Below are 15,143 nucleotides of genomic sequence, written 5' to 3' on the forward strand. Positions count from 1 at the left end.
CAACATTCTTGAAAAAGGCAACCACTATGGACACAGTAAAAAGATCAGAGGTTGGGGGTGAGCGTGATGAACTGGCAGAACAGAGGATTTTTAAAGCAGTGAAAAAACTATGGTACCATAATAATGGACATGTCATTATATGTTTGTCCAAACCCATAGGAAAACACACCACCAAGAGTGAATGGCAATATAAACTATGAACTTTGGGTGAGTATGATGTGTCAATGAGTGCAGGTTCATCGTTGGTAAAAAATGTACCATTCTGTGCTTGATGTTGAAAATGGAGGAGGCTACACATGTGCAGGGGGTATAGAGGTAAATTCTGTACATTCCTCCCAATTTTGTTGTAAGCCTAAAACTGCTCTAAAAATAAAGTCCTTTTTTTTTTTTTTAAGATTTTATTTATTTATTTGACAGAGACACAGCAAGAGAGGGAACACAAGCAGAGGGAGTGGGAAAGGGAGAAGCAGGCTTCCTGCTGAGCAGGGAGCCCGATGTGGGGCTCAATCCCAGGACCCTGGGATCATGACCTGAGCCAAAGGCAGACGCTTAATGACTGAGCCACCCAGGCACCCCTAAAAATTAAAGTCTTAAAAAAAAAAAAAGGGTAATGGAGGAGTATTATCATGGAAAATTGCAGAGTAAAGTGCTCCAAGAATTACTCTCTCCACTGAAACAACCATTAAGCTAGCAAAAACTGCCAGAGTCAACTTCTCTGCAAGCCTCGAATTTAATCGATCAAAAACTTACAGCAACCAAGGAAGTGCTTAATGAATACCACTACATTTCAGAAAGAAAGCACTTTGGCATTTTTATTTAACTTTCTACCATCCTCCACTTCTGAGCACAGCAGTGACTATGGTAAGTGAGCCACATCCTGGTGTGGCCTGCTGGAGCCAGGGGACTAATACAGATGCTAAGGTCTGAATGTGTAGGTCTCCCTCAAAATTCATTTGTTGAAATGATGATACCCATTGTGATGGTATCTGGAGCCTTTGGGAGGTGATTAGGTCATAAGGGCTACAGGATTAAAGGTCTTATAAAAAAGACCCTACAGAGAGCCCTAGCCCCTTCCATCTCGTGAGGACACTGTAAGAACCCGGCAGTCAGAAATATGGAAGAGGGCTTTTAGCAGAACCTAGAAGTGCTGGCACCCTGATGTTGGACCTCCAACTTTCAGAACTGTGAGAAATAAATTTCAGTTTTTTATAATACCAGTCTGTGGTATGTTATTATTGCAGCCCAAATGAAGACAGCAGTCTTGTTCTTAAAATAATGTGGTCAAGTGTTTTCATCTCCTTGACAATTCCCTAAGACACCAGTGTAGAGGGTGACCTCTATTTTGTTCTCCTGTCATGCAGGCACAGATAACATCTGTCCAAAAATTCAAAGACATGGACTAATGATATCTTTCTGGAGCAAGGGACAGTGGATGGGCAAAATACCAGCCAGATCCCAATGCCCAGGAATGAGGAGACTGAAAGTTCTCAGAGGAAAAAGGCTCAGAAAAGCCACATATAAACCATGGAAGCCAGAGTGCAACACACATGCTGAGAACCCAATGTACACTCAGAAAAGACCTGACCAGACCTGGGCATGCACTTTTAATGGATCTGGGAGCATAACGCAAGCAGGAGGTGAATGTCGAGGCAGAGATGTAGGAAGCCTGGCACAGCACTGAAGTGCCACAGCTCAAAGTCCAGTACAAGGACTAGAGAGTATTTCTCTGTTTTGGTTTCAGGAATTTAAGGAAATGTCAGTACACTGTCTAATCACTGAAATAATGGGACAGATACTTCAGTTATCACAAATGACAAAGAAGAGAGTCTTCTCAAAAACAGTTTGGAAAATTCACTGTATTCATTCGCTAGGGCTGCTGTAATAAATTATCACAAATGTTGCATCTTAAAACAAGCATTTATTCTCTCACAGATACAGAGGCCAGAGGTTTGAAACCTGTTGGTTCCTTCTGGAGGCTCAGAGGAATATGTTCCATGATTTTCTACAAGATTCTGGTTGTTGCCAGGAATCCTTGGTTTAAGTTGGCCTAGACATATATTATGCTTATCACTATCACCTCACTGGCATTCTTCTCTTGTGTGTCTGTCTTCAAATATTCTTCTCCAGTCTTCCTGTTTCTGCTGTATCTGTGTTAAAATTTCCCTCTTCTTATAAGAACACCAGTCACTGAATTAGAGCCCACTCTAATCTATGGTAGATTAGGCTCTAATCTGCTTTAAATTCATCTTTCTTCATCAACTTCATTGTATCTAGAAAGACCCTATTTCAAAATAAGGTTATAGTCACAGGTACTAAGGGTTAGAACTTGACATAACTTTCTGGAGGAAATAATTCTACCCACTAAAGTCAACAAATGGAGGACTACAGCCCTCAACAATAAACAACAACAAACCCAGGTGAGAGACGAGAATCTAATTTCCATAGTTAAAACATTATACAGTTCAAAGTGCCAATTTTTAAATAAATTACAAACCATACACAGGAACAATGTACTAAGGATAAACAAGCTGTCTTAAATGTGCTCTAAAAGCTAAAGGAAATCATGGACGAAGTAGTAAAAAAAATCCAGGTAAAAGATGTAGAAACAGAATATGAAAGAGATAGAAGGTGTAAAATACGACTAAACAGAAAGTTTCTAGACAAAAGTACAACAGTTAAAAGGAAAAAAAAAACATTAGAAAAGGTCAACAGATTTGAGAAGTGAAAAGAAAGAACCAGTGAAATTGAATACAGACAAGTGAAATTACGGAGTCTGAGGAACTGAATGAAACAGGAATGAAGAAGGGTGCCTGGGTGGCTCAGTCAGTTAAGCTTCTGACTCTTAATTTTGACTCAGGTCATGATCTTGGGGTCTGAGATCAAGCCCTCAGTTGGGCTCCATACTGAGCATGGAGCCTGCTTAGGAATCTCTCTCTTCTTCTCCCCCACTTCTCTCCCAAAAAAAACAAAAAGGGAGGAAGGGAGCAAGGCGGGGGTGGAAAAAGAAAGGAAAGAAAGAAAAGGGAGGGAAAGGAAAGGAGGGAGGGAGGGAGGGAGGGAGGGAGGGAGGGAGGGAGGGAGGGAGGAAGGAAGGAAGGAAGGAAGGAAGGAAGGAAGGAAGGAAGGAAGGAAGGAAGGAAGGAAGGAAGAGAAGACAGGAGTCCATCAAAATTGTAGAGGAGATCACAGGCAGCAACTTCTTCCTAGAAACATCGCCAAAGGCAAGGGAAGCAAGGGCAAAAATGAACTATTGGGACTTCATCAAGATAAAAAGCTCTTGCACAGGAAAGGAAACAGTCAACAAAATCAAAAGACAACCAACAGAATGGGAGAAGATATTTGCAAATGACATATCAGATAAAGGGCTAGTATCCAAAATCTATAAAGAACTTATCAAACTGAACACCCAAAGAACAAATGATCCAATCAAGAAAAGGACAGAAGACATGAACAGACATTTCCGCAAAGACGACATCCAAATGGCCAAAAGACACATGAAAAAGTGTTCAACATCACTCAGCATCAGGGAAATACAAGTCAAAACCTCAGTGAGATACCACCTCACACCCGTCAGAATGGCTAAAATTAACAAGTCAGGAAACGACAGATGTTGGTGAGGATGCGGAGAAAGGGGAAGCCTCCTACACTGTTGGTGGGAATGCAAGCTGGTGCAGCCACTCTGGAAAACAGTATGGAGGTTCCTCAAAAAGTTGAAAATAGAACTACCCTATGACCCAGCAATTACACTACTGGGTATTTACCCCAAAGATACATATGTAGGGATCCGAAGGGGTACGTGCACCCCGATGTTTATAGCAGCAATGTCCACAATAGCTAAACCGTGGAAAGAGCCAAGATGCCCATCGACAGATGAATGGATAAAGAAAATGTGGTGTGTATATATACCATGGAATATTATGCAGCCATCAAAGGAACAAAATCTTGCCATTTGCAACAACGTGGGTGGAATTAGAGGGTCTTATGCTAAGCGAAATAAGTCAATCAGAGAAAGACATGTATCATATGACCTCACTGATATGAGGAATTCTTAATCTCAGGAAACCAACTGAAGGTTGCTGGAGTGGTGGGGGGTTGGAGGGATGGGGTGGCTGAGTGATAGACACTGGAGAGGATACGTGCTATAGTGAGTGCTGTGAATTGTGTAAGACTGATGAATCACAGACCTGTACCTCTGAAAGAAATAATGCATTTATGTTAAAAAAAAAAAAAAGATAGTAGGAAGGGCAAAATGAAGGGGGGGGAAATCAGAGGGGGAGACGAACCATGAGAGACTATGGACTCTGAGAAAAAACTGAGGGTTCCAGAGGCGGGGAGGATGGGTTAGCCTGGTGATGGGTATTAAAGAGGGCATGTATTGCATGGAGCACTGGGTTATATGCAAACAATGAATCATGGAACACTACATCAAAACCTAATGATGTAATGTATGGTGATTAACATAATAAAATAAAATTTAAAAAAATATTAGCTGTATCACACTAAAAATAAAAATCAGAATTAGTTAAAAAAAGAGAGAGAAAGAAAGAAGAAAGGGAAAGGGAAAGGGAGAAAGAAAGAAAGGAAGGAAGTAGAAAGAAAAAAGAACAAAGATCAACTAAACAGTGCCTAAGGTGGGAGACCATCAGCAGACCTACACGTGTATTCTGGGAGTCTCAGAAGAGAAAAAGGACAAAGAGAGTATTTGAAAAAATAATTGCCCCAAATTTGTCAAATTTGATAAAAGCCATAAATCTACACATTGAAGCTGAATGCACTCTTATAATAAAGATCAACTCTAAAAGACCCACACAGAACACAGTATAATCAGTCAAAAACAAAAGCAAAGATAAAATCTTGAAAGCTGCAAGAGAGAAGCAACTCATCCTATGCAAAGGTAATGGGTTAAGAGCTGATCTACCAGAAACCATGGAATCCAAAGGCAGTGGGATGATATACTCAAAGTATTGACATTTTAAAAATGTGAACCAAGAATTCCATCTAGCAAAACTAACCTAAAATGCAAAGAAATTAAAACATTTACAGATGAAAAAAAAAAAAGCTGGGGTAGTTTGTCAATAGATCTGTCCCAGAAAAAATGTTAAAAGGGGTCTTACAGGCTAAAATGAAAGGATACAGTACCCTATAAACTACATACAGAAATAAAGAACTCTGGTAAGGATACTACATAGGTAAATATAAAAGCCAGTGTTATTTATTTTTGGTTTCTAACTACGCTACTTCCTCTAGGATTTAAAGAAAAATGCACAAAACAATCATAAATCTAGATTGACAGGAATGCAATGCATATACAAAGATGTAACTTGTGAACACAACAACATGAAGGGGAAGAACATACCTGTGTAGGAGCAGAGTTTTTGTAGATTACTGAAACTAAGTTGGTATCGATTTAAACTATATAGTCTTAAATTTAGAACGTTAATTTCAATTTCCATGTATCCACCAAGGCAGTGACTAAAACGTATACAGAAAAAGAAATGTAGACAGAATCAAAAAGAAATCAAACAAAAGGAAGGCAGAGTTGGAGGAACTGGGGTTGAGGGGGAAGGTATAAAGACATACAGTAAACAAATGGCATAAATCCTTCCTTAACAGTAATCACTTTAGATGTCAATGCTATTAAACTCACCAATTCCAAGATCGAGACTGGCAGAACAGATGAAAAAACTAGATACAATACATTGTGCACAAGAGATTCACTTCATATCCAGACACAAAAGTTGAGAGTGAAGGGATGGAAAAAGAATCTATGCAACTTGTAGCCAGATGAGAACAAAGTGTTTACATTAATATCATACAAAACAGTCTTGAATAAAAAAAAGTTCACCATATATTGATAAAAAGGGTAAATTCAAAGATACAACAGTTATAAATATGAATCCCACACTGACGAAATTGAAGAGAGAAATAGACAATTTTACAATAACAGTTGGAGACTTCAATATACCATCTTAAATAAATGCAGAACATCTAGACCAAGACACAATACAGTAATAGAGAATCTGAACAAAACTACAAACCAATTATATATAACCTATATAGAACATTCCACCCAACAGCAGAATACACATTCTTTTCCAGCATAGGCACCAGAACAGTCTCCAAGAAAGAACATGTGTTTGGCCACAAAACAGGTCTTTAAAACTTTATGGAATGAAGTTATACCAAAAAAAAAAAAAAAAATCCTCTCCAATCACCAATCACAATGACATTAAAGCTGGAAATCTTGGAGGTAAATTCCAAAGTTTCTGGTAAATTTCCAGAAGCAAAAATTTGGAGTTTCTCAAATATGTGGCACCTGAACAAAACATTGTTAATAGGAAAAAAAAAAAAAACACAAGAAAAATTAGGAAATACTTTGAAATGAACATAAATTCAATGTAGCATGACAAAACTCAAGGGATGTATCCACAGTGATGCTCATAAGGAGATTTCTATCTGTAAGTAACTACATTAGAAAACAAAAGATATGAAATCAATAACCTTGCTTTATACCTCAATGACTAGAAAAAAAGACTAAACCCACAGCTCTCAGGATTAATAAAATGATAAATATTAGAATGGAGATAAATGAAATAAAGAAAAAGAAAAAAATTGTCTCTTTGAAAAATAAACATACTCAATAAACCTTTACCTAGACTAAGAAAAAAAAAAGAGGAAAGATACAAATAACTAAGGTCAGAAATGAAACTGAAGACATTATTACATATCTTTAAGGAATAAAATAACTATAAAAATGTATTGTAAATGACAGGACACCAAGAAAATAAATAACCTAAATGAAATGGACAAATTCCTAGAAACATAAAGATTACAAAAACTGCCTCAAGAGAAAACAAAACCAGAACGGATTTATGACTAGTAAGGAAATCGAATCCATAATCAACCTCCGTAAGTAATTAACCTCCCAATAAAGAAAGAAGAGTCCAAGACGATGGTTTCACCAGTGATTTCCATAAAATATTTAAAGAAAAATTAATATCAATCCTTCTGAAATTCTTTCAGAAAACAGAAGAGGGAACACATCCTAACTCATTCTCTGAGAAAAACAAAACAAAATTAAAGATCCATATCCCTTATGAAGATAGATGCAAAAACTTCAACAAAATACTAGCAAACTGGGGCGCCTGGGTGGCTCAGTTAAGCCTCTGCCTTTGGCTTAGATCATGATCCTGGGTCCTGGGATCAAGCTGCGTCGGGCTCCCTGCTCAGTGGGGAGTCTGCTTCTCCCTCTCCCTCTGCACCTCCGCCCCCCACAGCCGGCTTATGCACATGCACTCTCCCTCTGTCTCAAATAAATAATTAAAATCTTAAAAAAAAAAATACTAGCAAACCAAATTTAACAGCCTATTAAAAAGAGTACACATCATGACCAGGTAGGATTTATTCTAGGAATCTATTTGATGGTGGTTGGAAATAAGAAAAACAATAAAACAATCTATTAATAGAATGACAAAGTCACATGATCATCTCAAATGATGCAAAAAGCATTTTTAAAAATCCAAAATCATTAAAAAATTTTTCAAAAACCAGGGAATACAAGCGTACTTCCTCAACCTGAAGAAGGGCATTTATTAAAAACAAAACAAACAAACAAAAAAAACAAACCTATGACTAGAATCATACTCACTGGTAAAAGACCAAAAGCTTTCCCTCCAAAACCATGAACAAGACAAGGATGCTCACTTTGAACACTGTTCTAGAAGTTCCAGCCAAAGTAGCCAGGAAAAAGAAATTAAAGGTACCTAATGGGAAAGGAAAAAATGAAAATCTATTCATGTATGGCATCATAACACAGGGATTAGGGCCAATGACAGCCTGCAGAGTCAAAACTCCACATATAACTTTTGTCTCCCCAAATTCCTAATAGCCTACCATGAATGAGAAGGCTTCCCAGCAGCATTAACAGTCAATGACCCATACTTTGTAATATTTGTTTTATTCTGTATTCCTACAATAGAGAAATTTTTTTAAATCATTAAGGGAGAGAAAATACATTTGCAGTACTGGGGGAAAAAAAAAACCATGATAGATAAGTGAACCCATGCAGTTCAAACCCATGTTGTTCAAGGATCAAAGGTACATAGAAAATCCCAAAGGATCTACAAAAAAAACAATTAGAGTTAATAATTCAGCAAAGCTGCAAGCGCAAGATCAACATGTAAAAAATCCACTATGCTGCTATACATCTACAATGACTAAATTGAAGAGGAAATTGACACAATTCCATCACATTAACATCCAAAACAATCAACATTTAAGAAAATATTTAACCAAAAGAGACTTGAACAGTGAACAAAATAATGCTAGAAAAAACGTAGAAAGACCTAAATAAATGGAAGGATATCTATACTCATTGATTGGAAGACCTAATATTGTTTTGATAGCAATACTACTGAAAGCAATCTATAAATTTAAGGTAATCCCTATCAAATTCAAAGGAGCTTTTGTGTGAAATGGAAAAGCCAAATCCTCAAATTTATATGGATTTGCAAGGGATCCAAATATCCAAAATATTCTTGAAAATGTACAAGATGGAAGACTTGCACTTTCCAATTTCAAAATTTACCTACAAAGCAACAGTAATCAAAGCAGTGCAGAACTGACATATGGATAGACCAAATGAGTCTGTAGAATGGAAGGAAATAGAATTTAGAGTCCAGGGGCACCTGGGTGGCTCAGTCATTGAGCGTCTGCCTTCGGCTCAGGTCACGATCCCAGGGTCCTGGGATCAAGCCCCATATTGAGCTCCCTGCTCGGCGGGAAGCCTGCTTCTCCCTCTCCCACTCCCTCTGCTTTGTGTTCCCTCTCTCACTGTGTCATTCTCTGTCAAATAAATAAATAAAATCTTTAAAAACAAATAAAATAAAAAAATAATAAGAATTTAGAGTCCAGAAATAAAGCCATGTATTTATGACCAAATGATTTTCAACAAGGGTCACAAGATCATTCAATGGGGAAAAATAATTTCTTAAACAAGTGGTCTTAGGACACCTAGATATCCACATACAAGTGAATCAAATTGTTTTCACTGTCTATACCATATACAAAACTTAACTCATTGTGGATCATAAACCTAAATGTAAGAGATAAAACTTTAATACTCTTAGAAAATATAGGACTAGATTTCCATTATCTTTGGTTAGACAAACCTTCTTATATATATCAAGAGCATAAGCAATGACAGAAAAATAAACCAGATAAATTATACTTCATCAAAATTAAAACAGTGCATCAAGGGACATTATCAAGAAAATGCAAGGACAAGCTAAAGAATGGAAGTAAATATCATGTATCTAGAGTCTAGCATATATAAAGTATTTTTACAACCCAACAAAAAGAATAACCCAATTTTAAAAATGGACCCAGTGAAGATGTGAAGATGTCAACATCCATATGAAAAGATGCTGAATATCATTAGACATTAAGGAAATACAAATAAACACAATGAGAAACCACATTTCACACCCACAAGAATAACTATAATTTAAAAGCACATACAAGAAAATAAGTGTTGGGAAGAATATGGAAAATTTGAAATCCTTGTACACTGCTAATGGAAATGTAAAACTGTCAGCCCTATGAAAAACACATTGGCCCTTCCTCAAAAAGTTAAAAACAGAATTGTGCTATGACTCAGCAATTCCATTCCTAGGTGCACAGTAAAAGAATGTGTACTCAAATCCACACTCATGAATGTTCACTGTGGTATTATCACAATAGCCAAAAGGTGGAAAAAACTCAAATTTCCATAGAACAGATGAAAAGAATAAGCAAAATGTGGTAAATACATACAATGGAATATTGTGCAGTCTTAAAAGGGAATGAAATTCTGATATACACAACAACATGGATGAGCCTTGAAAACATTATGCTAAGTGAAACAAACCAAACACAAGAGGTCACGTACTGTATGATTCCATTATATGACACATCCAAAAACAGAAAGCAGACTCGTGTCTTCCAAAGCTAGGAGGAGGGGAATGATTCTTAATAAGTATGGGGTTTCACTTTGTGGTAATGATATTTTGACTAGATAGGAGTGGTGATTTTTCAACATTATGAATATATTAAATCCCACTGAATTATACTCTTTAGAATGATTAATTTTATGATATCAATTTTACTTCAATAAAGTCATTAAAATAAAATTAATGAATTAGTAAATGCATACATTCACAAAAAAAAAATTCCCAAATCACTATCATACCAGTTAAAGATACTTGAAAAAAGCAAAGTAACCTAAGCCTAAAGCAAGCAAAGTAAAAAAAAATAAATAAATAAAGGTTAGAGAATAAATTAATAAAACAGAGAATGGAAAAAAATATAGGAAAAACAAGACCAAAACTGTTTTTTTTAAAGATCAACAAAATTTAACTAGTCTAAGAAATAAGAGCAAAGACTCAAAAAAATTAGGAGTGAAAGACAACATTACTACCAACCCCACAGGAAAAAACAGATTAGATGGTAATACTGTAAACAACTACATGTCAACAAATTAGACAGCTGAAATGAAATGGGCAAATTCCTGAAAAGGAACTAGTGAAACTCACTGGGAAAAAAAAAAAACCCGAAAAACGTAAATAGACCACAGGCCCCAATGACATTACTGGTAAATTCTACCACCAAACGTTTAATGAAGAATTAATACCAGTTCTTTGCAAACTATTCCAAAGAGGAGGGAACATTTCCCAACTCGTTTTATAAGGACAGTATTATCCTAAAAAATAGACAAAGCCATTACAAAAAAACTATAGACCAGTATTCTCATGAACACACACGTAAAAATCCTCACCAACAAACCAAATCCAGCTGTTCATAAAAAAGATTATACAACCAAAAGAATATACCATTTTATCATATGAAAAATTAATTAAGGTGAATACCTTAAAAGAAGGTATAAATCAAAATAAAGGACATAAACTACACAATCTTCTCAAGGAACACAGAAAATGCATTTAACAAAATCTAACAAACTTTCATGCAAAAAACAAAACAAAAAAACAAGCAAAAGCCAAAAACTCAACAAACTAGGAATAGAAGGGGATTTCTCAAAACTGATTAAAGGCATCTATGAAAAACCCACACTTAACATCATATTCAAGAGACTGAGCTCTTCTCCTTAAGATAAAGAACTAGAAAAAGATGTCCTTTCTGACCACTTCCATTCAACATAGTAGTGAAGGTTCAAACAAGGGCAATTAAGAAATGAAAGAAAAGGTGTCCACATTGGAAATACAGATGTAAAACTATCTCTATTTGCAGATGCAGTGCTCATGTATGCAGAAAATCCTAAGGAATTTAATAAAAACTATTGGAACTAATTAACAAGTTTAACAAGGCTGCAGGGTAATAGATCAATATACAATAATCAATTATATTTCTACAGACTTGTAATCAACAATCCAAAAATGAAATTAAGAACATGATGCCACTTGTAAGCACTGATGGGGTTGACACATTGCCCCCAAATTATGGCACCTTGGCATAGTAAGTATTTTAAGTTGAAGGAATTTGAGAAAACAAAAGCAGGAAGGTTACTCTGATAGTCCCATACCCTTCCCCCCGCCTCAAACAGGTCACAAAACCTTCACATAAATAGGTACCCTCCTTATAGCTAGAGGAAAAAAGCATCCTTATCTCTAAAAACAAAGGTAAACTGAAAGGAGGCCTAAAAAACAGGGCTTGCTAAGTTCCTCCCAGTCTACCATACTTACCTTACACTCGACCTATCATATTCCTTCACACTGTCCACTCTTCATCAAACCTAACATAGTCTAGTCTAACTGGTTCTTTTGATCTTATGAATATTCTTTTATTAAACTTTTGTAAAATAAATCTGTATGCTTCTCCCTTGCTAATCTTTGTCAGATTTAATTTTCAGATGCAGCCAGGCACTCAAAAAGGGTTGAGGAAAATGCTTTCCCTCCCATACAGCATCAAAAGCAATAAAATACATGAGAATATACTTTACAAACAAGATATAAAACTTGTACTCGGAAAAGTATAAAACATTGTTGAAATTAATGAGGATAAATAAGCGGAAAGGCATCCAATATTCATGCATTTTAAGATACCATTTAAATGTCAGTACCCAAAAGTGATCTACAGATTCAACAAAATCCTTATCAAATCTAAGCCGAAATTTTTGGCAAAAATGGATACAAAAGAAATTCAAGAATATCCTAAGAGCTAAAACCATCTTGAAAAAGAAAACAAAACTGGAGGATAAGCTTTCTAATTTCAAATTCTACTACAAAGCTATAGTAATCAACAGAGTGTACTACTGGCAGAAGGTTGTAGAGATCAATGGAAATAGAAAAAAGTCCAGAAATAAATTCTTACATTTATGGTAAACTCTTTTTGATGAGGGTATCAAGATCATTCAATGGGGATACAAGGTTTTGCAACAAATGTTGCTGGGACAAATGAATAACCTCATGCAAAAGAATGAAGTTGAACCCGAAACTCACACCATATATAAATGTTAACTCAAAACGGGTCATAAACCTAATTCAAGAAATAAAAGTGTAAAATTCTCACAAGAATACACAGGAATTTATCTTTGTGTCCTTGAGTTAGGCAAAGACTTGAGTCTTCATTGCAACAACAAAAAATAAACTGGACTTCATCAAAACCAAAAACATCTGGCAAAGAATACCACCAAAAAACAATGAATAAGAGAAAATAATTATAAATTTCTTATGAGATAAAAGATTCTCATCAATAATATATAAAGAACTCTTAAAACTGAATAAAAAGACAACTCAATTTAAAAATGGGCAAAATAAGTTAATATACATTTCTCTAAAGAATATACAGAAGCAACCAATAAGCACAAGGAAAGATGCTCAATACTGTTAATTATCAGGGAAATGCAAATTAAGACACCAATGAAATATCAACAAAGCCATCAGGATGGCTCTAATTCAGAAGTGTTGGTAATGATATAGATTAATAAGAAACCTCATACACTGCTGGTATGAATACACAATGGTGCAGCTGCTTTGGAAAACAATCTGTCAATTCCTCAAAAAGTTACATACAGAGTTACCATATGAGGAAACAATTCTGCTCCTAAGTATGTACCCAGAAAAATTTAAGCCTTATTACCCATACAAAATATTATCTGTAAATATCCAGAGGAACATTATTCATAACAGCCAAAAAGAAGAAACAAACCAAATATCCATCATCTGATGACTGGGCAAACAAAATGTGGTATATCCATACAATGGAATATTATTGTGCAATAGAAAAAAATTAAAACACTAATTCAAACTATACCGTAAATGAACCGTGAAAATATCATGCTAAGTGAAAGAAGCTGGACAGAAAAGGCCATATATTGTATGATTCCATTCAGATGAAATGCCTCCAACAGACAAATTCTTAGAAATAGAAAGTAAATTAGTTGTTGCCATACACTGGGGAGAGGGGAGAATGGGGAATGACTGCTAAAAAGGATTTCTTTTTTTAGGGTGTCAAAATGTACTAGAATTAAGATAATGGTAACTGTTGAACAACTCTGTAACTATACAAATGCAAATTTGGTATATGATACCACAAGTGTGATAAACACATGAGTTATACACTTTAAATGGATGAATTGCATGGTATATTAATTATATCTCAATAAAACTATTTTTAAAAACAAAAGTAAAATAAAGATATTCCCAGATAAAAACCAAATTGCTGGTGCAGTTTCTTTTTATATAGTGTGATTGCTGACATTCTGTTTTATCCTTCTACATTTCCTTAGCGTAGAGTTTTCTATTGAACCTGTATTATTTTTAATAATTCCAAAATGTAAGTTCCTAAAAATACACAAGGATACATTAAACCATAGTACCCTTACAAAATACGGTAAGACTGTAATCTAACTTCCAACCTCACAATGAAATGTTTACTTACTGGTAAAAGAAAAATACTTACTTAATGGCTTGTGCTCCTGGTCTTTGCACAATCAAAGTGCTAAATTCTTCTACTACAATATCTAACAGCTCCGGTGTCTCTTGTTTTTCTCTTAGAACAATAGACATACTTTTCAAGTGAACAAAGAACTTCATGGCTTCAAACTAGAATATATTGAGAGAAAAAAATGAAAATAAATTTTTATATATTTATACATTTATGTATTTTTATATATGTATGTATATATATGCATATATAGATATATAAAAACAAATACTCTTCTTCATAGTTTATTCTTTCCAATAACCAAAAAATACTTTAAAAACAACCCTTCATATATTAAAGAATCACCACATCAACACTACAAAGTAGGGGCAATTTTTATCCATACCTTGGAAATTAAATATAATATGTACCGACTAGGCAAAGATCACAGAGTACGTCAGTAACATTTCTGAGAGGATTAAAAATAGGCATATCTACTGTTAAACTCTAAGGTATAAGGCAAGAAAACATCTTACTGTTTTTGGCAAGGTTGGATCAACTGCTGTTTCACTATAGCCAATTGCTTCATAGAGTAAAGTTTTTTCTTCCGAGGTCAACATTTCTTCAAGAACTATAATCATAAAGAAGTGTTTTGCATTCTTAACTGGTAAGATAAAACTAACCCACAATTTTGCTGTTTTTAAACCAATTGGCAAATTCAACTCTCTTTTTGTACTTTTAAGAAATTATTAAAAAAAATGTTATCTTAAAAAAAAGAAAAAAAATTATAATCACTGAATGTTAGGATGGCACCGGCAATTTTAGAAGAATTAGTCTCCAAAAATATAAACTGCTAAATATATGAATTTAGCAATAGAAATTTCTAAATATTTGGATTAAGCAAGCTCACAAAATGACTGTTATTAGGCACTTAGTGGTACTGTGCTAAGCAATGTACTTAGTATACAAAATAAGTAACACTAATATCATAATTTCCCATTTTACAGAGGATAAAATTGAAGTTTTGAGAATTTAAATAATTTCCCTGGGCTACGCTGCCAGTAAGTGATAGATCCAGGATATAAACTTAAGCCCCTGAGTCTCCAAAGCTATGATCTTAAACATTTCGTAAGGAAACAAAAACCTTTCCAAGAAATAATTTCAACAAAAATTTACAATTGTTTATACTCTTATTAAATCATTTATAATTTAATAAAATTATTAAA

General features: G+C 34.9%; 1 protein-coding gene across 1 annotated transcript in view; it reads right to left on the minus strand.

The window, feature by feature from the left end:
* VPS13A (vacuolar protein sorting 13 homolog A) overlaps positions 1-15,143 on the minus strand; it is a 270,154-nt gene that overhangs the window by 203,124 nt on the left and 51,887 nt on the right. Inside the window, 2 exon segments of the mRNA XM_035723481.1 lie at positions 13,954-14,096; positions 14,454-14,548. Of these exon segments, the coding sequence (XP_035579374.1) occupies positions 13,954-14,096; positions 14,454-14,548 (238 nt within the window).

Source organism: Zalophus californianus, chromosome 13 (genome assembly GCF_009762305.2).
Source record: "Zalophus californianus isolate mZalCal1 chromosome 13, mZalCal1.pri.v2, whole genome shotgun sequence".
Lineage (NCBI taxonomy): Eukaryota > Metazoa > Chordata > Mammalia > Carnivora > Otariidae > Zalophus > Zalophus californianus.